Genomic DNA, 27,906 nt, shown 5'->3' on the forward strand with positions numbered 1-27,906 from the left:
AGGATTTATTTTTGTGAATGGGCAGGAGAAGTGGCGGTTGGTGGCCGGGTTCAGCGATGTGATTGGCCGTCCCGGTGTGCTCGTGCTGCCTCTGCTGGGGGAGCAAAGGTCATCTTGGGGCTGGCGCTCACCTTTGACCCTGTCCCCTCCACTTAGCCAAAGGGCTCAGCCATGGGCCTGTCCTCCTGCCTCCTCCTGTCCCCGCTCTTCCTCTGCCTCTTCTCCGACTGGGCGCAAGTTTCTCTCTGTTTTCCCCAGTCCTTTGACAGCGATTTCACTTTCACTCTGCCGGCTGGCCACAAGGAATGTTTCTACCAAACCATGAAGAAAGATGCCACCCTGGAAATTGAGTATCAGGTCGGCCACGGTCAAGCTTCCTCTTGAGGTTTTGTTATAAATATTTGGGTGGGAAGGAAATCGCCGGCGTTTTTATTTGTTTCGTAATTGTAGCCCCCCCCCCCCTTCCATAGTGCTGTGGATGTACCTACACCAAATGGACTGCAATGGTTCAAGAAAGTGGCCCACTCTGAGGACACTTTAGGGTTGCTATTGGGATTTGGGTGGTGGGGTGCGGTTTGAGGTAGGTAGGTGGGGAGCAAGAGGCTTTATCATCAACCACTCAATAAGTGTATGAGGTCCCTGTCTTGGGAAATTGTTCAAAGTTTATTTATTAGTGTCACAAGTGGACGTACATTATAGATCATAGAACCTCTACAGTGCAGAAGGAGGCCATTCAGCTTATCGAGTCTGCACCGACAATCCCACCCAGACCCTATCCCCGTAACCCCACAAATCCCTCTAACCTACACATCCTGGGAAATTAAGTGGCAATTTAGCATGGCCAATGCACCTAACCTTTCATTAGTTACTGTGAAAATCCCCTAGTTGCCACATTCTGGCACCTGTTTGGGTACACTGAGGGAGAATTTGGCATAGCCAATGCACCTAACCAGCACATCTTTCGGACTGTGGGATGAAACCTGAGCACCAGGAGGAAAACCACGCAGACACAGGGAGAATGTGCAGTAACCCAAGCCAGGAAGTGAGTCTGTGTCTCTGGTGCTGAGAGGCAGCAGTGCTAGCCACCGTGCCATCCATGATGCTCCATGCTGCTCCCTACCATACAAGTACACCACTTCAGAACCAAATCTCCAAATCCCCTAACCCTACATACTCCCTCAATAGCCTCTTCGCCCAAACTCCTCACCAACTCAGCAGCCCCTTTTTCCAACTCTTGTCACCGCTCCCCCCTCCCCGGTGCTAAAATTACAACTCCCCTGATACTAGACCCAGTCTCTGGGTCCTTCCTGGCAGGGACTTTGCCCTCCTCCCACTGCCCAGAGACTATCTGCTGCTCCTTTCCACCATCTTCCCCTTCCCCCTGCCATGCCAAACCTCACAAGCTTTGGTAACTTAGCTTTCAGAGCAATTCCAGACCTCGCGTCTGGCTCAGATTGCACCCCATGTGCAGGAGCACAGCATGTAAACACAGAAACCAAAGATGGGATTTCCCAACAGTCTCCCTCACTGTCCAAGAAATATGGGATGAATGGTATCCCAGGGAGTAACCAAATGAGAGGCAGGCCAAAACATATAATTACGGGAGGATCGTGTCAAATACAAGATGGTTGGTCACCCTGGGATTCACCACCACCTTCTCGAGGACAATTGGGGATGGGCAACAAACACTAACCTTGCCAGTGACATCCATGTCCCATGAAAGAATTAAAAAAGTAATGTTTTAGTGTAATGAGGAGTACACAGGGGAAGATGGTGGAAACACATGTTTGCGAAGCTGAATGTCTTTGTAGCACAATTGGAAGTGCAAATGTGAGAACCTGAGATTGCAATTGCGAGACATATAGGATTGCAAATTTGGCTCCTGTACTTGGCATTGTAATCATAAGGTACCTGAGTTGCAAGGTTGGGTGCTTGATGTTGCAATTGTGGATTTGGGGAATGGTTGACTACCTGAGATTGCAGTTACAAAGCATTTAGAATTTCCACCCAGTGCAGAGGGGGTGATGGGGAGGCAGGAGGACCTCCTCATAAGCCAGGTTCTGGGCCTGGCCAAGGTCCAGGCTGCGGGCAGTTGAGGAAGTTGTCCGACCTGACTGTCTGTCCCTCTACCATGGCTACTTTCGCAGCCAAGTAGCCCTAAAGAGGGAGCATACAACGTCCACCAGTACGCTTCAGGCCTACTGTGACTGTCGGGCATAGCTGAGGCTAGGGTGCATCATCATCCCCGGTAATTATATTTTAGTTTGATTAGTTAAGGTTTCTTTGACGTTTTGTTTTAGATACAGTGCCCTACCAGAGGCTGTCACCCATCTTCAATTTGTTTAATTTATTGATCATTTGCTTCACTCAAAATAACGCACGACTTAGATGGGATTGCAGTATTGCATGTGCAAATGAAATGCCTCTTTTTTTATTATTCCATATTGATCAGTCAATCAGAACATACATTTGTCTGATATGCTGCTAGATCAACTAATTCTGTAAATGAATTATCAGATAATACTCAGTGTTGGATAGCACACAGCTCCTGACTTTGTTATAGCCTTGGTTCAAACATGGACAAAAAAGCTGAAATCTGAGATGAGGTGAGAGTCACTATCTTTGACATCAAGGCAGCAATTGACTGAGTATGGCATCAAGGATCCCTAGAATGATGGAGCCAATGGGAATTGGAGGATGTGGGGGAGTCTCCACTGGTTGGAGTTATACCTGGCACAATGGAAGATGATTGTAATGGTTGGAGGTCACATCATCTCAGCTCTAGGACATCACTGCAGGAGTTCATCAGGGTAGTGTCATGGGCCCAACCATCTTCAGCTGCTTCATCAATAACCTTCCTTCCACCATAGGGTCAGAAGTGGCGATGTTCACTGATGATTTTGTTCAGCACCATTTTCGTGACTCTTCACATACTGAAGCAATCCATTTCCACATGCAGCAAGACCTGGACAATATCCAGTCTTAGGCTGACATGTGGCAAATAACATTTGTGCCACGTAAATGCCAGGCAATGACATCTCCAACAAGAGAGGATCTGACCATTGCACATTGATATTCAATGGCATTGCCATTGCTGAATACCCCATTATCAACATCTTGAGGGTTACCATTTGACAGAAAGTGAACTGGATTAGCCATGTAAATACTGTGGCTGCAAGAGTCAGTCCGAGGCTGGGAATCCTGCTGTGAATAACTCACCTCCTGTCTACCAGCTGCAAGGCACAAGTCAGGAGTGTGATGGAATATTCTCCACAAGCCTGAATGAGTGCAGCTCCAACAACACTCAAGAAATTGAACACCATCCAGGGCAAAGCAGCCCACTTGATTGGCACCCCATTCCCAAACATTCACTCCCTCCACCACCAACACACAGTGGTAGCAGTGTGTACTATCTACAAGAAGCACCGCGGAACTCACCAAGCGGCCTTAGACAGTCACCTTCCTAACCCACGACTGCTACCATCTAAAAGGACAAGGGCAGCAGACGTGATTTGATTTATTATTATCACGTATTAATATACAGTGAAAAGTATTGTTTCATACACACTATACAGATAAAGCATACCGTACATAGAGGAGAGAGTGCAGAATACAGTATTACAGTCATAGGGGAACACCACAACCTAGAAGTTCCCCTCCAAGCTACTCACCATCCTGACTTGGAATGATACCACTGTTCCTTCACTGTCAACCACTTGATTGGCACTCCATCCACCACCTTCAACATGTATTTCCTCCACCACCAACAGTAGCAGCAGTATGTACCAAGGAGCAGGAGTAGGCCATTTGGCCTTTCGAGCTTGCTCCACAATTTAATAAAATCGTGGCTGATCTAATATCAACTTCAAATCTGCATCCCATCTACCCTGATAACCTATCACCCCCTTGCTTACCATGAATCTATACACTCCTGCCTTAAAAATGTTCAAAGATTCTGCTTCCACCACCTTTTCAGGAAGAGAGTTCCAAAGACACTCAATACTCTGAGAAAAGTTTTGCCTCATCTCTGTTTTAAATGGGTACCTTTTTTAAAACAGTGACCCCTAATTCTAGATTCTCCCACAAGAGGAAATATTCTCTCCACATCCACTCTGTCATGACCGCTCAGGATTTTATCTGCTTCAGTCAAGTCGCCTCTTCCACTTCAAAACTCCAGTGGATACAAGCCTAGCCTGTCCAACCTTTATACATAAGACAACCCACCAATTCCGGGTATTATTCTGATAAGCCTTCTCTGTACTGCTTCCAGTGCACAGCAGAAACTCACCAAGCCGCCTGAGCCAGCACCTTCCATACTCAGGACCACTACCATCTAGAGTGACAAGGCAGCAGACACATGGGAACACCACCACCTGGAAGTTCTCCGCAAAGTAACTCCCCATCCTGACTTGAAATGTATCGTCATTCCTTCAATATCGCTAAGTCAAAATCCTGGAACTCCAGCCCTAACAGCACTGTGGGTGTACCTACACCACATATATGGATTGCAGCAGTTCAAGAAGGCAGCTCACCACCACCTTAGAACCATAGAATCCCTATAGTGCAGGAGGAGGCCATTTGGCCCATTGAGTCTGCAATGACCACAATCCCATCCAGGCTCTATCTCGTAACCCCATGTATTTACCCTGCTAATTCCCCTGACACTAAGGGTCAATTTAGCATGGTCAATCAGCCTAACCCGCACGCACGTCTTTGGACTGTGGGAGGAAAACAGAGTACCCGGAGGAAACCCGCGCAGACACAGGGAGACATGCAAACTCCGCACAGACAGTGACCCAAGCCAGGGATTGAACCTGCGTCCCTGGCGCTGTGAGGCAGCAGTGCTAACCCACTATGCCATCTTCTCAAAGGAAGTTAGGATGGCTTCACTAGCTGAGCAATAATTGCTGCACGTCCCATGAATGACTGAAAAAATACATACCTTCTCTGGATCTAAATTACTGCAAAAAACTACTGCCCAAAAGCCAGTTTGAGAAATCTGTTCCATTGTTGCAGCTGATTCAGGGTAGCTCTTACTAGTATAGACATTTGTTGTAACTGATTGCTCATTGTGAAAATAAATCTGTTTCAGATCCATGTGGTGTTTTTGTTTTGGAATGGTAGACAATTAATTTTACAAAACATAGTTTGCCAGTATAATTTGTGACTGTCCCGTTTGTTTCTAGTTTTTATCCTAGCAATAACTGGTGCATAGTAAAAATGTATACAATCTGGAATGGAGTCCTTGAATCATGATGTGCACAGGTTTCCAATTAACTTGTTTTAATTATAGTATAAAGTGTGAATTTCCAGGAGCCAGGTATATTGGAATGACTGGAAATCTTACATTGCCATGCATTTTCCCCCTGCACTGAGGGATGCATTCTCCTCTGTACATAGTATAGTCAACAACAGCAACATAAATTTATATAGCACCTTTAACATCATTAATGATGCTTCACAGGAGCATGATATAAATAAAATATGACACAGCCCACCTAAGGTGATATTAGATCAATGATCAGAAGCTTGGTCAAAGAGGAGGCTTTCAGAAATGGTTCAGAGGAAAAAGAGGCACAGGGAAGGAATTCCAGGGCATGGGGCAACTGAAGTTACAGCTACCAATAGTGGAGTAATTATGATTGGGAATGACCTCACGTTCACAGTGAGCAGAATGTGGGAGACCAGTTAGGAGTGTATTGGAGTGGTTGAGCCTAGAGATAGCGGAGGTACAGATGCAGATAGACTGAACCAGGAATGAATTTGAGTGATATTACCAGGGGTGAATATAGATGGTCTTGGTGATGACACGAATATGAGCTCGGAAGCTCATGTCAGGGTCAAATGTAACATTGAGTTTATGAACAGCCTGGCTTAATGTCAGACTGTTGCAAGGGCGAGGGGTGGAGTTAGGAGCTAGAGAACAAAGAATCCAAAACAATGGCTTCAGTCTTCCCAATATTTAATTGGAGGAAATTTCTGCTGATCCAGCTCTGGATGTTAGATAAGCAGTCTGAAGAGGTGATGTCGATTTAGAGCTGAGTATGCATGTGAAAAACTTAATGCGCTGTCCTCGGATGACATTGCGAAGGGGCAGCATGTAGATGAGATATAGGAGAGGGTCAAGGATAGATCTTTGGGGGACGCCAGTGGTCATGGTACAGGCGCAGGAAGAGAAACCATTGCAAGTGATTCTTATAGCTTCAATTAGGTAAGAATGGAACATGCGAGAGCAGATGCTCCCAGCTAGATGACAACAGAGAAGTGTTGGAGGGGGATGGTGTGGTCAACAGTGTCAAAGGAAGCAGCCAAGTCAAGAAGGACAAGAACAGAACGTTTATCTTTGTCAGAGTAACACAGGATGTCATTTGTGACTTTGATAAGCAGGAGCAGAAACCTCATTCGATAGATTCAAACATGGAGTTCTACAAAAGATGGGAACAGAATGAGAAGGCAGCAGCATATTCAAGGACTTCGGAGAGGAAGAGAAGGTTGGAGATGGAATAGCAGTTTGCAAGGACGAGGGGATTTTATTTGAGTGGTGGTGGCAACAGATTTGAAGAAGACGGGGACAATACATGAAACCATTTACAATATTGGTAACGTGGGTATCAGGAGGGGGAGACTTGGTGATCAGTAGTGGAAACAGGATGCGAGTCTCATTATCCAGATGAGCTCAGGAAGGGAGTGAAGAAAGATAGGAAAGAAACGAGATAAAGATGCTAGGGCAGGGGAGAGCATTAAAGGAGGTTTGGCCAGGCAGGCTAGTGGAAAGGCGGGACTCGGCAGAGGCAGCTGATTGGATTGTCTCAATATTAGTGATAAAGAAGTCCACAAATTCGGAAGTAGGACCCACTAGTGTTTTATGTGGTGCAGCTAGATTTGGCGATGGATGGCTAAACCAGTTTTCCGCTGTATTCTTTCAAGACTACATCCTTTAGACTTGAGGGAGGGAGATGATGGCTGTGCCAGCAGAATGGCTAGGGTGAGAGAGAGTAATGGTTTTACTGGGGATTAGGACATCAAAGACAGAAGTGAGGGCTTGGGTAAGAAAATCAGTAGGTTGGGCATTAAAGAGGGCGGTGTGCGTGAGTGACACAAGGTAGTGATTTGAGATGGCCCTATCAGTGATTTAAATTATTGGACTAGTAAAGTCTAAGACCAACCCAGGAACATGGATTGAGGAGTTTTGGGGATGATAAGAGGGCATTTGTTGAGTTCGATGAGTAGAGATGGAGGTTGAAATGATGATAAGTCATTCAGTGGAGAGGTTGAGGGAGGAAAGCAGTGGAGAAATCTGTGTCACCATTTTCTCTGGGAGGGAGACACAGAGTGATGATTTTGAGTCAAGAGTTGAGAGGGTGGAAAAGATGAGATTCTCAAAAGAGGGGGTGCGTCGGGCAAAGGGTGATCTTGTGATAAGTTGGTGGAAGATAAAGCCAGACATTTAAGGGGGAAGGTGTCATCACCCCTCACCAGGTTTCAGTTAAGAGCATGATGTTAATGCAATCGTCAACAGTAAGTTCCTGTGTGACAAGGGCCTTGTTTACAAATGAATGGACATTCTGGAGGGAGATGCACAGAGGGATGGTGAGAGCTGATCCACCAGCAGAGTCCACAAGGTGAGCAGTGGGAATGGTGAGGCGGATAGAAAGAAGATAAGTAAGGTTAGCCCCCCAGTAGGCGGGAAGCTCAATGAGAAAAGTGGAGTGGGGCATTTCAGGTTGCTTGTAATGAGCCATTGCTGAGTGCCTCTGTGGGCCTGTTAGAGGATGCCTAGAAAGACAGCAGGAAGCTGTAGGTTTACCTAAGACAGAGCTAAGCCTGGAACAGTGGCAAGAAAGAAGCAAGATTGAGGAGTGCTGAAGGGTTGTGGTAGGGAATTCAGTGTGCCGAGTACCTGAGCGAGGAGAAGTGAAAGGAGAAATTACAGTAGGAGAGAGTCCAGGAGAAGTGAAGAGAAAAGAAGATAAAAGAGCGAGCAAAGGTGGAAATAGAGTGATGGACTTGGGTCTGGTGCAGCCAAAATGCAAGTGGATGCATGGAGAGTGGAAGTGACTTAGGCCTAATTAGATAAAAATTAGAAAACATAAAAACATTGTCATAAACATGCAATCGGAAAATAGAGGATGATGAATAGGAAGGAGTCTGGAATTAAAGTCAAAGGTCCTGTGGTGGAACAATAATGACTTAGCAAAGATGGAACCAGCGTGAAGCATCAATGAGCTCTTGTCTGAGCTTGGAGACAGGTGAAATGAGTTCAGTCTGGAAGCTGCTTCAGGGTAGAGTATCGGCAATAGGAACGAAGATCCACAAGGTGTACAGACTCGGATTGTCAAGTCAAGGGCCAAAAGCAGCGGAGGATTTCTCTCTGGAAGAAATACATCCCAGTGAGTTTCTGATATCTGCTTTGACTTCCTGAGTGCAGTTAACAGTTCAAATCAACAAGAATTGCTTTTACATAGTTCCCAGCAGCTGCTTGGAGAATGGAACTGACAGAGATGCTGTCACATTCACATCTGATTAATGATGCATATTGCTAGGGGATCCCAAAGAAAAGCAAAGCTTTAAAGTGAAGTAGTGTCAGTCATAGGTTTGTGTTAACCTGATGGTTTAGAAACATAGAAAAACTACAGCACAAAACAGGCCCTTCGGCCCCACAAGTTGTGCCGAACACATCCCTATCTTTTAGGCCTACCTATAACCTTCCATCCTATTAAGTCCCATGTACTCATCCAGGAGTCTCTTAAAAGACCCTATTGAGTTTGCCTCCACCACCACTGACGGCAGCCGATTCCACTCGCCCACCACCCTCTGTGTGAAAAACTTCCCCCTAACATTTCCCCTGTACCTTCCCCCCAGCACCTTAAACCTGTGTCCTCTCGTAGGAGCTATTTCCACCCTGGGAAAAAGCCTCTGAGAGTCCACCCGATCTATGCCTCTCAACATCTTATATACCTCTATCAGGTCTCCTCTCATCCTACGTCTCTCCAAGGAGAAAAGACCGAGTTCCCTCAGCCTATCCTCATAAGGCATGCCACTCAATCCAGGCAACATCCTTGTAAATCTCCTCTGCACCCTTTCAATCTTTTCCACATCCTTCCTGTAACGAGGCGACCAGAGGTTAGTTAATTTGTATATGAAAAGTTGCCTTCATCTTTATATGCTATTGGCCAGTTATGTTATTTGGTGGATCACTGAATAGACAGCTTTTGATTTGAGAGTGAAAAGCATCTATGCTTTTATCATTCCTCGACTCTACTCAAACACTTGCTGTGCTGACCTCCCAGTCTCCTCTCCAAAAGTGCTGCAAATATCTTCTTCACTCCTTACTATCACTTGCCCCCATAGATCAGAGGCATAGATCAGCTAGATAGTCAATATCTTTTCCCAAAGGTAGGGGAGTCTAAAACTAGAGGGCATAGGTTTAAGGCGAGAGGGGAGAGATACAAAAAGGTCCCGAGGGGCAATTTTTTCTCACACAGGGTGGTGAGTGTCTGGAACAAGCTGCCAGAGATAGTAGTAGAGGTGCATCTTTTAAAAAGCATTTAGATAGTTACATGGGTAAGATGGGTGTAGAGGGATACGGGCCAAACACGGGCAATTGGGACTAGCTGAGGGGTTAAAAAAAGGGGTGGCATGGACAAATTGGGCCGAAGGGCCTGTTTCCATGCTGTAAACCTCTATCTCTCTATGATTCCCACCATCACATGACGTTTAAAATATTCATCGATGTCTATAAGCCCCTGTTAGGCCTTATGTTGTCATATATTATGCAATCTCCTGCATAATATGTTCCCCCTCCAGCCCTTATTTGTGACCTACTGTGCATTCTCACCCCATTTGCAGCAGAGAACGCTCAATTTTTTAAAATTTAAAAGCAATCTCTAATCAAGTCTTGCTAAACCTATCTAATTTCTCCTTGGAATCTTTCTTTTTGATTTGATTTATTATTGTCACATGTATTGGTATATGGTGAAAAATAGTTTATTGCGCTATACAGACAAAGCATACCATCCATAGAGTGCATAGGGGAGAAGGAAGGGAGAGGCTGCATAATTTAGTGTTACAGTCATAGCTAGGGTGTAGAGTAAGATCAACTCTTATTCTACACCCAAATCAACTTGATAATGCTGGCTGCATTTCCGAGGCAGCAGGGAAGTATAGGCAGAGACAATGGATGGGAGGCTGGTTTGCGTGATGGACTGGCTACATTCACAACTCTTTGTAGTTTCTTGCGGTCTTGGTCGGAGCAGGAGGCAGGAGCCATAGCAAGTTGTGATACATCCAGAAAGAATGCTTTCTATGGTGCATCTGTAAAGGTTGGTGAGAGGCGTTGGTGAGCTTTCTTAACTACAGCATTGGTGTGGAGGGACCAGACAGGTTGTTGGTGATCTGGATACTTAGAAACCTGAAGCTCTTGGCCATTTCCACTTCATCCCTGTTGATGTAGACAGGAGCATGTCCTCCACCACGCTTCCTGAAGTCGATGACTATCTCCTTTATTTTACTGACATTGAGGAGAGATTATTGCCATTGCACCATTTCACCAGATTCTCTATCTCTTTCGTGTACTCTGTCTTATCATTGTTTCAGATCCGACCCACTATGGTGGTGTCATCAGCAAACTTGAAAATCGAGTTGGAGTGGAATTTGGCCACACAGTCATAAGTGTATAAAGAGTATATGAGTCCCTTGCGTTGAAGGTGTTGAGTAGATACAAGTTGTTGTCAAAGGGTGACTTGGCTATGAAATAAATGTGTCAATCTTTTTACCTTAGCTCATCAAGTGATTGAAAAGCAAGAGCCTGTTGTTTTGTGGGCCTCCATGCAAGATGTAACATCAAACAAACTGCAAGAAGAATATGAAGTACTGATGAGAGAGGATGAGGGATAAAAGAAAATGCCCAAGATAAGGATTGTTAAATAATGGAGGAAAATGTTGGAGTAAAAGTACACAAAAAAGCCCTTCAAGAACCTATCTGCCACGTTACTTCAGAACAAGTCCACGGACACCATTGCACTCAGTTTCATAGTCAAGAGTCGTGCTTTGGAGCTCGTCCAAAGATTAAAGATAGCTCATCTTTAAGAAGCATTGAAATACTTAAGTGAGGTCGCTTCTACCGACAGAACTTTACTCCTGATAGCCAGTTGGTGAAGGACATAGCTGGAGCTAACCTTGATTCAGATTAGATTTATTCACAGAGTGAAATATTACAAGTAAACACCTCCCAACTCAAACACACCGCGGTGTCAGTAAGAAGTGTGTCTTTATTTTCTCTTTTGAGAACATAAATTGTCAATAAATAAAGGGGTGACAGCCCCTGGTTGGGCATTGTGATTGAAACAAAATGTCAAAAGGAAATTTAATTAACTAAACCAAAATGTCATTACCAGGGTGTTGATGCACCCCAACCCCCATGGCACCCACTGGTCACGAGTGTCTCTCAATACGCTCCACCTGAATGTAGTTAACTGCATTTGAAATACAATTATCATGAGACCTCTTGGGAAATTAGACATCATCTGATGTTGGATATTCACCTTTCTGACCTGCCATCGCTGTGCACCAAAGTCTTGCTTGACATGTGACATTGCAAAACCAACCAAGGATACGTGTGCAATGAATCTAGGAATCCTAGAGTCTGGAACATTCATCTGTGTAAGGAAAAATGTGCCTCTGCAGAAAGTTTACACACTTAACTTTACAGGAAAACAGGAGCCTTAATTACATGAGTGAAGTGTATTCTTGTGACTATCATTGGCAATATTGTCTTTCTTGATGAACCTGCGCACTCTGTTGTCCCAATATCCCAACTAAGAAAAATCCAACAAAAAATGTTCTTCAGAAAGGCGCAACTAAAAACTTCACCTAAATTATACAAAAGAAAATAAATATCAGGAGTAAAGTTCTGTCAGTAGAAGCGACCTCACTTAAATATTTCAATGCTTCTTAAAGATGAGCTATCTTTAATCTTTGGACGAGTTCCAAAGCGTGACTCTTGACTATGAAACTGAGTGCAGTCCGATGCCTGTTCGGGTACACTGAGGCAGAATTTAACATGGCCGAGGCACCTAACCAGCACGTCTTTCAGACCGTGGGAGGAAGCCGGAGCACCCGAAGGAAACCCACGCAGACACGGGGAGAACATGCAGACTCTGCACAGACAGTGACCCAAGCTGGGAATTGAACCCGGGTCCCTGGCGCTGTGAGGCAGCAGTGCTAACCACTGTGCCACCGTGTTGCTAGTGTCAGTGGTGTACTCCAGTCCCTGTGGTGCCGTTCGGATTGAGAAAGTTTCAGGTGTACAAGGTCACCCAAATGCAAACAAAGCCATGGAAGAGAGGCAGGCCGTCAGTACAACCACCTGTCTGGGCGGTGTCCAAACTGGTCATTTGGCAATGTGCCTTTACTTCAAAATATTATGTTCAGAATTTACTGGCTCACTGTGACCGAGCACCACAAATACTGGGATGACCCAACAGCTCAAAGGTTTTCCAGGACTGAACTTTGTGATTTAGTTTATAATGACTCACAGACCACAAAACCTGCCTATGTGGCAGGTGGATTTTCAAAATGCCCCGTGACACATGCTTCAAAGTTTAATTTAGATATATTACAATACATTAATACCCTGGAGCTTTTCAAAGATTAGTTTATTAAATGGAGCTTCATCAATTTGAACTGAAGCTCCAAATTATGTTCCTATTCACAACTTCAAATTCAATTGAGACTATTTAACAAAAGCTATTATTAGTCCGCTGCTTCTCTTTCCTTCCCATCATTTCCCCAGGGCAAGCATCTTTCCATTTCTGATGCAGTGCAACCACTTTACATTCTTTTAGAATGTAAATGGAAGGAGTTTCAACCTGGATGAATTGCAAAACAACCAGTCAATCCAGTTTTTAGTTCTGTGTAAATTGACTGCAAGTTTTATGTGCCCATTTCCTCTTCAAATTTAACTTGCCTTGTTGTCAAAATGTCCCTTCACCTGTGGTCAAGTTTATCAACATTTTTGAGAATGGTGGTTCCCATTTCTCCTGACAGAATTTGAATTTATATATTTATACCCAAAGCTGGCCAGGGTGCTACACTTCCAAAACGTAACTTTTCTTTTGCTTTTTTTATAATCCCTTTTTAAAAATACCTTTTTTTAGGTTATGTTTTGACTACTGGACGTGGGGGGGGGGGGGGGGGGGAGGGATTTGTTTTAAACTGATTATTATCGCATTGATTGGGCAATTTGACCCAAGTGGCAATAATTTAACATCAGCTCACATTCATTGACAATTTCAAGGCAATATGGGTTATACCTGTTCATACAAAGTCCTTGTTTAGCGTAATGTCCTTTTTACTTGTTTCTCTGCACTCTTTAAGACTTTGTTTTGAATATATATAAATTAAAATATTATTTTTAACATTTAATTGCATATAGATATCATTGCTATTACTGAAATTATCTGCAATATTCCACAATATGAAATCCTGCCTCATTCAATGTAATAGCTAGCCTTTGGCACTTGCATTAAGTTGAAAAACCTTCGCAAGTTTATTAAAAACTCCATAATTTTATCCAAAGCATCGTAAATTACTGACTGGGACCTTTCTTTGCCAGCGTCACTCAAACATCTCAAAACTGTAATGGAACAATCCTTTTTGATGATGTGCTTCAGAAAGTGTGCCATTTTGCACTATGCATTTCCAGTCACTTAAATAGGACAGTCTGTCAGTGCTTTTGCAAAACAGAATGAGACAAAACCTGCCCCACTGCAAACTACCTGCAGGCTGGCTCTTCTGAATAAGGATCCAGAACCAAGGAGGATATTGATATTACTGAATGGAGATTTAGTACAGTGGAGTGTCTGATCTGAATCATGACAATATAGTGTAGAACATCATCGGTAAGCAGCTTTTCAACTAAAAATTAAAAGCTATCTGTTGTTGATGTATGCAAAAGGAATAAATTGTGCATTGTAAAACTTTACATAAAGCATCTCCTTTAGTTTAGTTTTCAAATTACCTGTGAAGAAAGAACACTTGAGTGTCATAGAGCAAACTTGCCTTTATGTACATTTGTGCAAAAACTGCTTTGGAAAATATAATTTAAAATTCTAAAAATAGCAGTGGGCAACCTGCAATTCGGGGCTCGGGGGCCACATGCAATCCATCAGGTAAGGCCCACAAGACATTTTGTTGATCGTTGCCCACGCGCAGGGTTGCCACGTTCTGTTGGTTTCCGACCGCTTAGCTTTTCTCTACCAGTATGACTGAAGTGATATGCACTTAAAGCAGGGGCAAGTGAAGTGAGGTGCATGCTGATTGCACGCAACATTGACTGTGAGAGTTGTGCGTTCCCTCTGCATCCAATCAAAGTGCAAATATTTCCTTTTTTACTATTTGAAAAAATGTATTTATTAGTCACAAGTAAATTTACATTAACACTGCAATGAATTTACTGTGAAAAGTTGACAGAACTATTAATATATAAATGATTAAGCATTTCTTTTAACTCGTTTAGAAAATTTGGCATGTCTTAAATGGGGGTCATGGTTAGCGAACAAGCCTGATTTCAATCTTGCGATGAAGGAGGCCACTCACGCGACCCACTCACAAGCCTAGGTTGCCTATCATTGGTCTAAAATCTCAAACTGTAATGCACAGCATATATCTGACTATTTTAACAAGCATAACAGAAAATATCAAAACAGACAAATTGTATTCCTTTGCTCAGTCAGTAATCTGCTGTTGAATTTGCAACTGATTCTACTTGAGGCTATTGCTGTCGATCCACATGATTTCAGCGATTTGTCTGCTGATTTACATGGGGGAAATGATAGATTGGTGAACACACTGGCAAATCACTCTCCTTGCTTTTAATGTGATCAATAGACTGAAAGAGAATTTTGTAATTGCCTGTTTTGAAAAGGTTGAACAAATAAAAACATTTTTAAATGATTAAATATTTTTGATATATAAGTCAGACATATACGCAGCAGCATCCATTGATTTTTATTTTCCCCCCATCTATCATTTAGGTGATTGACGGGGCAGGGCTGGATGTGGATTTCTATATTGCATCACCAAATGGAAACATTCTGTATTTCGATCAGAGGAAGTCCGATGGGGTTCACAGGTAGGTGAAAGCAACCGGGATTCTGCTTTAAGTTATTTGTGTTAAATGAGTCTAGCTCCAGAGGTGTTCGGTTGGTCATTTCAGGTTAAACTTTACACTAATCAACTCATTAACTTTAGATGTTACATGTCACAGAACCTTTGTCCTCTATGACATAATAGATATGTACTGTCATGTATTAATGGTTAAATATGTCATATTAACAGATCATAATATAGATCTGTATCATTTTTATGTTTGTATTCTCTATTTGGGAATTGTTCATATATCTATAAATATTTATTGACAATGAATTTTGGTATATACTGCCGACTTCAGGGCAATGGTGAGATATTGCCTCTCAGTGAGCCAAGGTCATTTAGATTAAATGAATAACGTGGTGGACTATATGTCACCGATGACAGTTACACAATTGAGACTCCAATGCACTAAATCATGAGCAGTTCACATGATCTGCAATGTGTGTATTTCCTTCCCCACCCCCCTCACCCCTACCCACAATTTTTATCATGCACAATGCAGTCTTTAGCTAAAGCCTTGGCAGCAGGACCTTCAAGTGGTCCTCTAGACTGTCTAAAGCACATTGAGGACTATTAATATACAACTGATGCTGACACCAGATGGTCACTGTGGATAGGTTCTCTGTCTGTTTACCCACGTGAATTGTTGGATATAAAACTATGTGTCATTACTGTAATGCTGTCCTCAGCTAATACATTGGCAGCGGGAAGAAGGATCTTCATGTGTTTTTTTTCTAGATTGTCTCTCTACATCCAGGTCTATTAATATATGACTGTCACCAAATGGTCACAGTGGATTGGTTCTCTTTGTTAATTAATATGTGTGCGAATTGTTGAATATAATTTAAAGATTTGAATTCAAACCCTTTTTGAAGGGCAATATTGCACAGTTGAAGAGGAAAAAAGGTCTTATAGAGTTCTGAAGAAGTGCCAATCAATATTAAAATGCAATAGACTGCAGATAACAGAAATTTGAAATAAAAACAGAAAATTCTGGAAGTAGTTTAAAGTTTATTTCATTAGTGTCACAAATGAGCTTACATTAACACTGCAATGAAGTTACTGTGAGAATCCCCTAGTCGACACACTCCGGCGCCTGCTTGGGAACACTGAGAGAGAATTTAGCATGGCCAATGCACCTAACCAGCACGTTATTCTGACTGTGGGAGGAAACCAGAGCACCCGGAGGAAACCCACACAGACACGGGGAGAATGTGCAAATTCTGCACAGACAGTGACCCAAGCCAGGAATCGAACCCAGATTCCTGGCACTGTGAGGCAGCAGCGCTAACCATTATGCCACCCACTGCCAGTCTGGCAGCATCTGCGGAGAGAAAAACAAAGAGTTAACATTTCAGGTCTTCCTGACCTGCTGAATATTTCCAGCATTTCCTGTGTTTATTTCTGTCTTTCAACTACTAGGGAAGGTCAATGAATTAACCCTTTGTCTTTTTAACTGAGGTAGCTGAAGACTGCTATTGATGGTGGGGTGGAAGAAAACGCAAGGCCAGAGTTGTGAGTTGAGACCCAGGGATGGCAAAGATTGCAGGGGTAGGCTCGAGTGGAGCCATGGGGAGTACAAAATGAGATCTATAAAACAAATGCAGTCAACTTTCAACACAGTGTCTGCTGGAGAATTTTCACAGTTGTCACATTGTTACATCTTTCTCCGTGAATCATAGAATCTCCACAGTGCAGAAGGAGGCCATTTGGCCCATCGAGTCTGCACAGACTGTCTGAAAGAGCATCTCACCCAGCTTCAGGCAACATGAGCGGAACCTAATATTTGATCACAAAAGCTGGTCAATTCCTGATGTATTTCAATACGTTTAATGCTTAATGACACACATCACAGGAAATGATCATGGCTGGTGATGCTGGGCTCATCGAATAGAACCATAGAATCCCCCCAGTGCAGAAGGAGGCCATTCGGCCCATCGAGTCTGCACTGACCACAATCCCACCCAAGCCCTATCCTTGTAACCCCATGCATTCACCTTAGCTAGTCCCCCTGACACTAAGGGGAAATTTAGCATGGCCAATCCACCTAACCTGTACATCTTTGGACTGTGGGAGGAAACTGGAGCACCCGGAGGGAACCCGCACAGACACGGGGAGAACGTGCAAACTCCACACAGACAATGACCCAAGCTGGGAATCGAACCTGGGTCCCTGGCACTGTGAGGCAGCCGTGCTAACCACTATGCCACCGTGCCGCCCCAATGCTCAAAGGATTAAAATTGTTTCCAGTCACACATAAATGTCTCACAAAAACTAAAATCTGTAGCCTGTATCTACTGATAAATTTAATTCATAAGAATGATTAAGCTTTTAATTGTCAAATTCTGATTTAAATTTCACTCTGCATTTCAACAGAGAACTTCTCCCCCTATTACTCATTTAACAACTTATAAAATAGGGTGTAAGTGCATCGTTGCAGGAAATAGTGTATTTTGGGGATGTTTGACATGACAGAAGCTTTTATCTCATTTGTCATCTGCATTATTTTCATTTTTGATAAACAAACTTTAAATATTTGAATGTTTCCTCATGCTTAAAAATTTCTCTTCCTTTTTTAGCGTTGAAACTGAGAATGGAGACTACATGTTTTGCTTTGACAACTCGTTTAGTTCGATCTCAGAGAAGATAGTTTTCTTTGAGCTTATTCTGGACAACATGGAACCCGAGAGCGATGCAAACAGCTGGAAGGATTTTCTACAGGGAGGGGAATTGCTTGATATGAAACTGGAAGATATTCTGGTAGGTGACAGTTTAGCCTGTCATTTTACTCTGTTACAACTCTTGTTTGAACTGTAAAGAGAAACAAATAGATTGAGCAAAAACAAACATGGCTCAGGTAAGATTGCAATAGCCTTTAAGCTGCCCAACTATGTCTGTTACTCAAGGATGAGAAGTTCCCGCTGTTTAATCGAATTCTGACCTTTGGATCCTGCAATTCTGCCCTTATAATTTTTTTTGGCCTCTGCCTATCCCAGGGGAGCGCACACTCAGTCCCATTTCTAATTCTGAACTGGCCTTGACTTGTGTTCTGTAATTGGGTGATGCAGAAGCCCTCAGTAGCTGCTGCTCCCATGTACAGCTTGCAGGACGCTTTGCTGTGCTGGGCTGTTTTCCTGGTGCCGCCTCCACTGCAGGAGTCTCTGCCGCTGGTGCAGGGTGGCTGGATCTTCTCCTCCAATCCGAGGCCCTGTTATCGAGTGACCACTTGGCTTCAGACTGTGGCTTCAGTCCCTGGGGTGGGTGAAGGAGATTCTGGCTAGTCCTGATCTCCGCTACATCCTGTCCTCAGTAGCAGCCACCGCTTTCTGCCGTCTCAGGCTCAGACTATTCAGGACTTTGGAGCTATGAACAAAGAAAATTACAGCGCAGGAACAGGCCCTTCAGCCCTCCAAGCCTGCATTGACCATGCTGCCTGACTTAACTAAAACCCCCTACCCTTCCGGGGACCATATCCCTCTATTCCCATCCTATTCATGTACTTGTCAAGACGCCTCTTAAAAGTCACTACCGTATCCGCTTCCACTACCTCCCTCAGCAACGAGTTCCAGGCACCCCCTACTCTCTGTGTAAAAAATCTGCCTCGTACATCTCCTTTAAACCTTGCCCCGCGCACCTTGAACCTATGCCCCCTAGTCCACCCTGGGAAAAAGCTTCTGACTATCCACTCTGTCCATGCTTTTCATAATCTCGTAGACTTCTATCAGGTCTCCCCTCAACCTCCGTCACTCCAGTGAGAACAAACCAAGTTTCTCCAACCTCTCCTCATAGCTAATGCACTCCATACCAAGCAACATCCTGGTAAATCTTTTCTGTACCCTCTCCAAAGCCTCCACATCCTTCTGGTAGTGTGGCGACCAGAATTGAACACTATATTCCAAGTGCGGCCTCACTAAGGTTCTATAAAGCTGCGACATGACTTGCCAATTTTTAAACTCAATACCCCGGCCGATGAAGGCAAGCATGCCGTATGCCTTCTTGACTACCTTCTCCACCTGCATTGCCACTTTCAGTGACCTGTGTACCTGTACACCCAGATCCCTTTGCCTATCAATACTCTTAAGGGTTCTGCCATTTACTGTATATTTCCTATCTGTATTAGACCTTCCAAAATGCATTACCTCACATTTGTCCGGATTAAACTCCATTTGCCATCTCTCCGCCCAAGTCTCCAACTGATCTATATCCTGCTGTACCCTCCTATGGCCTTCATCGCTATCCGCAAATCCACCAACCTTTGTGTCATCCGCAAACTTACTAATCAATCCAGTTACATTTTCCTCCAAATCATTTATATATATATATTACAAACAGCAAAGGTCCCAGCACTGATCCCTGAGGAACACCACTTGTCACAGCCCTCCATTCAGAAACACACCCTTCCACTGCTACCCTCTGTCTTCTTTGACCGAGTAAGAAGTTTAACAACACCAGGTTAAAGTCCAACAGGTTTATTTGGTAGCAAAAGCCACACAAGCTTTCGGAGCTCTAAGCCCCTTCTTCAGGTGAGTGGGAATTCTGTTCACAAACAGAGCTTATAAAGACACAGACTCAATTTACATGAATAATGGTTGGAATGCGAATACTTACAACTAATCAAGTCTTTAAGAAACAAAACAATGGGAGTGGAGAGAGCATCAAGACAGGCTAAAAAGATGTGTATTGTCTCCAGACAAGACAGCCAGTGAAACTCTGCAGGTCCACGCAACTGTGGGAGTTACAAATAGTGTGACATGAACCCAATATCCCGGTTGAGGCCGTCCTCGTGTGTGCGGAACTTGGCTATCAGTTTCTGCTCAGCGACTCTGCGCTGTCGTGTGTCGCGAAGGCCGCCTTGGAGAACGCTTACCCGAATATCAGAGGCCGAATGCCCGTGACCGCTGAAGTGCTCCCCAACAGGAAGAGAACAGTCTTGCCTGGTGATTGTCGAGCGGTGTTCATTCATCCGTTGTCGCAGCGTCTGCATAGTTTCCCCAATGTACCATGCCTCGGGACATCCTTTCTTGCAGCGTATCAGGTAGACAACGTTGGCCGAGTTGCAAGAGTATGTACCGTGTACCTGGTGGATGGTGTTCTCACGTGAGATGATGGCATCTGTGTCGATGATCCGGCACGTCTTGCAGAGGTTGCTGTGGCAGGGTTGTGTGGTGTCTTGGTCACTGTTCTCCTGAAGGCTGGGTAGTTTGCTGCGGACAATGGTCTGTTTGAGGTTGTGCGGTTGTTTGAAGGCAAGAAGTGGGGGTGTGGGGATGGCCTTGGCGAGATGTTCGTCTTCATCAATGACATGTTGAAGGCTCCGGAGGAGATGCCGTAGCTTCTCCGCTCCGGGGAAGTACTGGACAACGAAGGGTACTCTGTCCACTGTGTCCCGTGTTTGTCTTCTGAGGAGGTCGGTGCGGTTTTTCGCTGTGGCGCGTTGGAACTGTTGATCAATGAGTCTAGCGCCATATCCTGTTCTTATGAGGGCATCTTTTAGCGTCTGGAGGTGTCTGTTGCGATCCTCTTCATCCGAGCAGATCCTGTGTATACGGAGGGCTTGTCCGTAGGGGATGGCTTCTTTAACGTGTTTCGGGTGGAAGCTGGAGAAGTGGAGCATCATGAGGTTATCCGTGGGTTTGCGGTACAGTGAGATGCTGAGGTGACCGTCCTTAATGGAGATGCGCATGTCCAAGAATGCAACCGATTCCGGAGAGTAGTCTATGGTGAGCCTGATGGTGGGATGGAACTTGTTGATGTCATCATAGAGTTGTTTCAGTGATTGTTCACCATGAGTCCAAAGGAAGAAAATGTCATCGATGTATCTAGTGTATAGCATCGGTTGAAGGTCCCGTGCGGTGAAGAAGTCTTGTTCGAACCTGTGCATGAAGATGTTGGCATATTGAGGTGCAAATTTGGTCCCCATGGCTGTTCCGTGTGTCTGGATGAAGAACTGGTTGTTGAAGGTGAAGATATTGTGGTCCAGGATGAAGCGGATGAGATGTAAAATTGCATCTGGAAACTGGCAGTTGTTGGCGCTGAGCACTGAGGCCGTTGCAGCAATGCCATCGTCATGGGGGATGCTGGTGTAGAGTGCCGAGACATCCATTGTGATGAGGAGCGCTCCTGGTTCAACTGCTCCATGTGTGCCGAGTTTCTGTAGGAAGTCCGTCGTGTCGCGACAAAAGCTGGGGGTTCAATGGGTTTCAGGATGCCCTCGACATAGCCGGAGAGGTTCTCGCACAGGGTCCCATTGCCCGATACGATGGGACGGCTGGGTGTGTTTGCCTTGTGTATCTTCGGGAGGCAGTAGAGATCTCCAACGCGGGGAGTACGTGGGATGAGAGCACGGAGGGTGTTCTGAAGGTCCGGATCAAAGGTCTTGATCAGAGTGTTGAGTTGACAGGTGTGTTCTTTGGTCGGATCTGCAGGTAACTGTCTGTAGTGTTCCTCGTTGTTGAGTTGTCGGTACACTTCTTTGCAGTAATCCGTTCTGTTCAGTATGACGATGGCCCCTCCTTTGTCTGCTGGTTTGATGACAATGTTGCGGTTGGTCTTGAGAGCGTGGATGGCGTTACGTTGTGCTTGGGTGATGTTCGGGGCTGTCTTGTGAGTGCGGCTGATGAATTTGGTGTTGACGCACCTCCTGACGGCTTGGGCATACATGTCAAGTCGAGGGCAGCGGCCTTCCGGAGGAGTCCAATTCGACTCTTTCCTCTTCGGATGCACTGCGGATCTCTCTGTTGGCTGTTCCGGTTCATTGGCTGTCTCATTGTGTTCTCATTGATATTCGGGTAAGCGTTCTCCAAGGCGGCCTTCGCGACACACGACAGCGCAGAGTCGCTGAGCAGAAACTGATAGCCAAGTTCCGCACACACGAGGACGGCCTCAACCGGGATATTGGGTTCATGTCACACTATTTGTAACTCCCACAGTTGCGTGGACCTGCAGAGTTTCACTGGCTGTCTTGTCTGGAGACAATACACATCTTTTTAGCCTGTCTTGATGCTCTCTCCACTCCCATTGTTTTGTTTCTTAAAGACTTGATTAGTTGTAAGTATTCGCATTCCAACCATTATTCATGTAAATTGAGTCTGTGTCTTTATAAGCTCTGTTTGTGAACAGAATTCCCACTCACCTGAAGAAGGGGCTTAGAGCTCCGAAAGCTTGTGTGGCTTTTGCTACCAAATAAACCTGTTGGACTTTAACCTGGTGTTGTTAAACTTCTTACTGTGTTTACCCCAGTCCAACGCCGGCATCTCCACTTCTTTGACCGAGCCAGTTTTGTATCCACTTTGCCAGCTCACCTCTGATCCCATGCGACTTCACCTTCTGCACCAGTCTGCCATGAGGGACCTTGTCAAAGGCCTTACTGAAGTCCATATAGACAACATCTACTGCCCTACCCTCATCAATCATCTTCGTCACTTCCTCGAAAACTCGATCAAGCTCACGAGACACGACCTCCCCTTCACAAAACCATGTTGCCTCTCACTAATACGTCCACTTATTTCCAAGTGGGAATAAATCCTGTCTCGAAGAATCCTCTCCAATAATTTCCCTACCACTGATGTAAGGCTCACCGGCCTGTAATTACCTGGATTATTCTTGCTACTCTTCTTAAACAAAGGAACAACATTGGCTATTCTCCAATCCTCTGGGACCTCCCCTGTAAGAGTTTTAACAACACCAGGTTAAAGTCCAACAGGTTTATTTGGTAGCCAAATTGCTACCAAATAAACCTGTTGGACTTTAACCTGGTGTTGTTAAAACTCTTACTGTGTTTACCCCAGTCCAACGCTGGCATCTCCACATCATGACCTCCCCTGTAGCCAGTGAGGATACAGAGATTTCTCTCAAGGCCCCAGCAATTGCCTCCCTTACCTCTCTCAGTATTCTGGGGTATATCCCATCAGGTCTTGGGGATTTGTCTACCTTAATATTTCTCAAGAACCCCAATACCTCCTCCTTTTTGATCTCAACATGACTCAAACTATCTACACATCCTTTCCCAGACTCATCATCCACCAAGTCCTTCTCTTTGGTGAATACGGACGCAAAGTACTCATTTAGTACCTTGCCGATTTCCTCTGGCTCCATGCATAGATTCCCTCCCTTGTCCTTGAGTGGGCCAACCCTCTCCCTGGCTACCCTTGTTTTACTTTGATTTTGATTGCACATCTGTAAGCATACAGGATTTATGTGGCCAAGCTCAAAAATATATATAACAAGTTATAAACGTTAAAGCAAGATTAAGAACAGGGAAAGACAGTTTCTTGATATAAAAAGATAGATTATTTTGACATCTATTGGATGAGAAGATGTGGCACAGAATCTACAATGCAAAATTCCTAAGTATTAAATTTTCCAATATAAGAACTGAATAACTCAAAATCTCAGATATTCTAAAGCTACACACTGTTTAAAAAGAAATAAATAAACATGCATAATTGTAATTGTCTGTTGAATCCATTATGCCCCAGTAAGGTGCACATATTAATTTGGAAAGTACTGGTTCTGCGTACATTTCCAAAACCTCTGTATTTGAACATGTTCCCAGTTACTTTTTGAAATTGCTCTTTTAGTAAACACACTGATGTGGGATTTAGCTGTCTGATGGTCCCACTTTCAAGTCCTAGTCTGGGAATAATATTTGAAAGAATAAAAGCACTAAGGCAGGATGGAAAACTAGTATGGATCCTTTTTTAGATTCCCTGTCATTTTAGCTCGGCAAATTCACCCAGCCTCCTGTCCCTCCTGCTCCATCAGCTACTCAGAGATGCATGTCATGTGCTTGTTAACAACACTCTCTCTGTTGCTGTGTGACTGAGATCGTTAATGTAGTAATGAGAGATTAAACTCCTGTTTCCCATTGTAGTGGTGGGGGAAATTGGAGGAGAAAAATCCCACTTTAAAAATGCACTGAAGGGCAAATATTGCATCAATATATGTTATGCTTAAACTAATTTTAAAAAAGGTATTTACAAAATTGGGCAAGGTGACATTTGTGTGAACCTTGCTTGCATTTCAAATATTTCTTTTTAGATAGTGGTGAAATTATAACCATATCAAGAATCTCTTGTTTTATTTCACGTACTTCAGTTGGAAAAAATGAGTACGCCACTACGAATGCAACTGAGACTGCCTTCAATATTGAGGGCAATAATCAGCCAAGTGGAAGTATCATCTGGAGAATTAGGTCATCCTGCTTTATTGAGAGTGAAGAGCTCTGATTCAATGGAATTAAATTAAACCTTGACATTGTGAAAAATTAAAGATTATTTAGCTTTTTGCTTCTAGAATTTTATTTTCAGAAATAAAATGTATTTCTCAATGGAAGTAAAATTGCTACCGCTATTTAACTCATTGTGCAGCTTTTTTTTGTTCTAGCTCGATGTCTCGCAAACTGAAATGTCTGGCCTTTTTGTGTTTTTATTTAGCAATCGATAAACAACGTGAAAGGCAGACTTAGTAAAAGCAACCAGATTCAGGGGCTGCTTCGAGCTTTCGAGGCACGGGATCGGAACCTGCAAGAAGGAAACTATGATCGGGTAAATTTCTGGTCGGTAGTGAACCTGGCTGTGATGCTCACAGTGTCCTGTCTTCAGGTGTACATGTTGAAAAATTTATTCAACGACAAGAGAAGAAGCCGAACGTAGCACCCGGAAAATAATTGTTACACCACAGCAAAAGATGATGCCTGGAAGGCCACAGCAATTATTTTCATTGGTGTATGCAGAAATTTCCTTATTGTAATTTTTTTTCTTTTTAAAAAAAACCCTATCATGTTCAATAGGACTATTAACTAAGCAACATTCTGGTCAAAATAGAGGAGCATAATTGTAATCATTTGAGAGAATGAATGGACATGCCTGAACCTTCAATCCTGTCAGTGTTCCAAACTAAGGACTTAAAGCCTTAATATCATTGCCAAACAAATCGGTAGTTTATACTGGCACACTGATGGGAGGAGTAATGCTGGGATTATCAGCATTGGCAATTTACTGTATTCTGAAAGCTGCTTTGGTCAGAGGTAGTTTGTGTAACTAACTTTCCAAGTTGTGTTGTCATTTTTGGAACGGTTTAGTACATGTTGGAAAAATATTTGATTTGAACGCCTGTTCGAGTGTCATGGATCCTTTTAAAACACCGAGGCCTGTTACATATGGGAAATGGTGCATTGTGAATTTAACCTGAGTGTTTCACACTCTGCACAGCAACACCACTGTTAAAGTAGTGATATGTACTGACTGGGGCCAAAGTATAACGCATTCAGACCACTAGGTCTGCCATATATATTTTTAATAATTTGATTTAATTGTTACCAGAGAAGTTTACACACTGTAGAAATAATGTAAGATGCTATAGTGAACATTTATGCGCTGCAGAAAGGATGATCTTAACAGAAACTGTGGGGGGTGCAGTCAGTAGCCACCTCCATTTTAAAGCTGGCCCAGTTATTCTGTCAGTCTGTGTAACATTTTAGATGAAAAATCTTTGAAGCCAAAATATAAGGAAACAAACAGCAGATGGACTTTAATGCTTACAAAGACTTGGTGAGACTGAAAATACTCTCTGGTCCAGAGCATTTCACTGAAATCTCCGTTGTGATCTGAACTCATTTGGTTTGGGGATAATTTTTTAATCTCTCACTTTCGTATGCATTTATGAGAGAGCAAAGATTTATTGTTGATGATAGAGCCTTACCAATCAGAAACATCTAATTGTGACTTTGGCTTCAGGAACAATGTGGCTGAGACGAATGGATGTAATTTCATAGAAAATCAAGCATCTGTCTGTCTACACTTAAAACGGAAGAGTATATTATTTGTTAATGCCTTCATTGTTGTTTCCTTGAAACCATATTACCTGGAAAACAACTTGCTTGAATTCTTCAAACATGTTTTAATCACATCATAATTAATGACTATTTTCATTTTTTTCCCCCATTGTTTTATAACAAAACTGTGAACTTGGACAGACCTGTGTGGCTGTTTAGGATACATACTTTGAAATGACTTTTAAAGGCACTTTTCTATGGACTACTTGTTTCCCTCTTGTCTCGGAGACCAAGCTACATGCTTGCTCTTTTGTTTCAGGCTAGGTGTTGGTCACATTAGACTCCATGGTGGAATGCCAAGACTCAGCAGCTGAATTAGTGGAAGCATTGAAGTTTGGTTTTCTCCCCCAGCCTTTACATTCATGAATCAGGCAATCTTAATCCAAAATGTTTAGGTCTACAACACTCTGTGTTAGTGGCACAGACAAGCTGTAGAATGCAGCAGATAAAGGAAGACACAGCTTTAATGTACAAGAGTCCTAAACCAGCTGTAATATGTGCTTGGATACCAAATTTAAATTGCCAAAAAAGTTTTGAAAACCCTACAATAGCTGTTGAGTTTTTATCTTGTGCTGAATTATTTTACTTTAGAGCTGCCAGGAGTCAAAATTGCAACCAAGAGCCTGAAAGAAATATGGTCTGAGACAGACCATCTGGTGATATTCTTTAGAAATGTTACTCATGAAAGGGTCATAGTGTCTGTATACTGGTACTAAGTGTGAGGAAAGGTTTTTTTTGTAAATGTCTTGGAAATCTGACTCTCCTTGTATTTACAAAAAGGCTGGGTTCCACTTTGGGTAAGAAGATGATAATGAAATCAAAATTGCATTAATGGTTTTAAAAGGTGCATCTAATCTTGGTCTAGCACTCAAGTTTTAAATTGGGCCAAGTCCTGCCTGAATCCTGATGATCCATCTCTGTGGCCATTTGTAGACTCGATGGCCCATTAGCCTACCGTGAAAGTTAGTCAGCTTGGCAGTAAGTTTCAAGCGATCATGAAGTGTTATTTTTATCATTTAGGAACTAACCTTTTCGAGTATTTCGGTTGACGCCTTTTTTGAAACTAGGTAGAATCCTCGGCTCCTTAGCTAAGAAAACAACTTTGTGATTGTACAGAAAAAAAGGGCTTTGCATATAACCAAATCTATCAGGCTGTAGTTGACTTATTCCAGTGACTGAATGTTTTAGAAAGTGCCTCCATGTTTTTTATACATCTTTATGTGACCAGCAAGCAGAGGAAGTGTTGAAAGTACAGGCGCAGCTGACAACTGGATATAAATGCAGTGTAATCATGTTATGCACAAGAAGATGTAATTGACCTCACATGTAGTAAGGAATTGATCATTAGAATCTGTGTATACATGCAGGAAATTAGTTCAAAATGCTTATGAGGTACATCAGACAGTCATTTCTCTTGTCTGAAACTTGGTTGCCAAGTACTGTGACTTGTAGTTTGCAAATTCAATGCACATCTGTTGTTGGTATTGTAGGTTTCTATCAGTTCACACTTGTAGAAACTTCAGCTGAACAAGAGGTGCTTGAAATTTCCTGCATCTCATGCACATTTTGCACCGATAACCTTTTGGAAAATGAAAACTAGAACCTAAATGGATGAACATTGTGCAGTTTTTCTCAATTGAAATAAGTAACTGTGTAATTGAGGTGAATAAGCCATAACCATACCCGAGAGCCTATGAAGCCTATCTCGATAATGCTCTTCTAATGTGAACATGCATTCAGATGAATTGCAAATACCCCAGTACTGAAGCATTGCAAATTAGGCTGAGCCAAGAAGATCAACTGTCCCATTGTCTTGTACAAATCTTAGAAATGGTAAATCTTCCATGTAATAAAACATACTGTTCAAAATGTTTGATTCGAGCATTGGAAATAAAACAATCTTAATTATGTTCTATTTC

The 27,906-nt window shown here is 43.3% G+C and overlaps 1 protein-coding gene across 3 annotated transcripts; it reads left to right on the plus strand.

Moving 5' to 3' along the window:
- The first annotated feature begins 135 nt into the window (after nucleotides 1-135).
- On the plus strand, nucleotides 136-27,906 carry tmed5 (transmembrane p24 trafficking protein 5). Of its 3 annotated transcripts, none has more exons than XM_078218070.1 (4): nucleotides 136-357; nucleotides 15,036-15,133; nucleotides 17,733-17,913; nucleotides 24,588-27,906. In XM_078218070.1, exons 1-4 carry the CDS (start codon nucleotides 172-174, stop codon nucleotides 24,804-24,806), a joined length of 684 nt encoding a protein of 227 aa, XP_078074196.1. In that variant the 5' UTR covers nucleotides 136-171; the 3' UTR covers nucleotides 24,807-27,906. The 3 variants fall into 3 exon arrangements, with proteins under 3 accessions (XP_078074196.1, XP_078074197.1, XP_078074198.1); XM_078218071.1 differs by lacking the exon at nucleotides 24,588-27,906 and adding an exon at nucleotides 24,250-24,431; XM_078218072.1 differs by having other exon boundaries at nucleotides 155-385.

Source organism: Mustelus asterias, chromosome 8, assembly GCF_964213995.1.
Source record: "Mustelus asterias chromosome 8, sMusAst1.hap1.1, whole genome shotgun sequence".
Lineage (NCBI taxonomy): Eukaryota > Metazoa > Chordata > Chondrichthyes > Carcharhiniformes > Triakidae > Mustelus > Mustelus asterias.

Bases quoted from the DNA above. Each gene is read 5' to 3' on its own strand.
- tmed5 (XM_078218070.1), top strand. From the start codon at position 172: ATGGGCCTGTCCTCCTGCCTCCTCCTGTCCCCGCTCTTCCTCTGCCTC. The intron at 358-15,035 runs GTCGGCCACGGT...TCTATCATTTAG, and splicing joins CCCTGGAAATTGAGTATCAG to GTGATTGACGGGGCAGGGCT. The intron at 17,914-24,587 runs GTAGGTGACAGT...GTTTTTATTTAG, and splicing joins TGAAACTGGAAGATATTCTG to CAATCGATAAACAACGTGAA.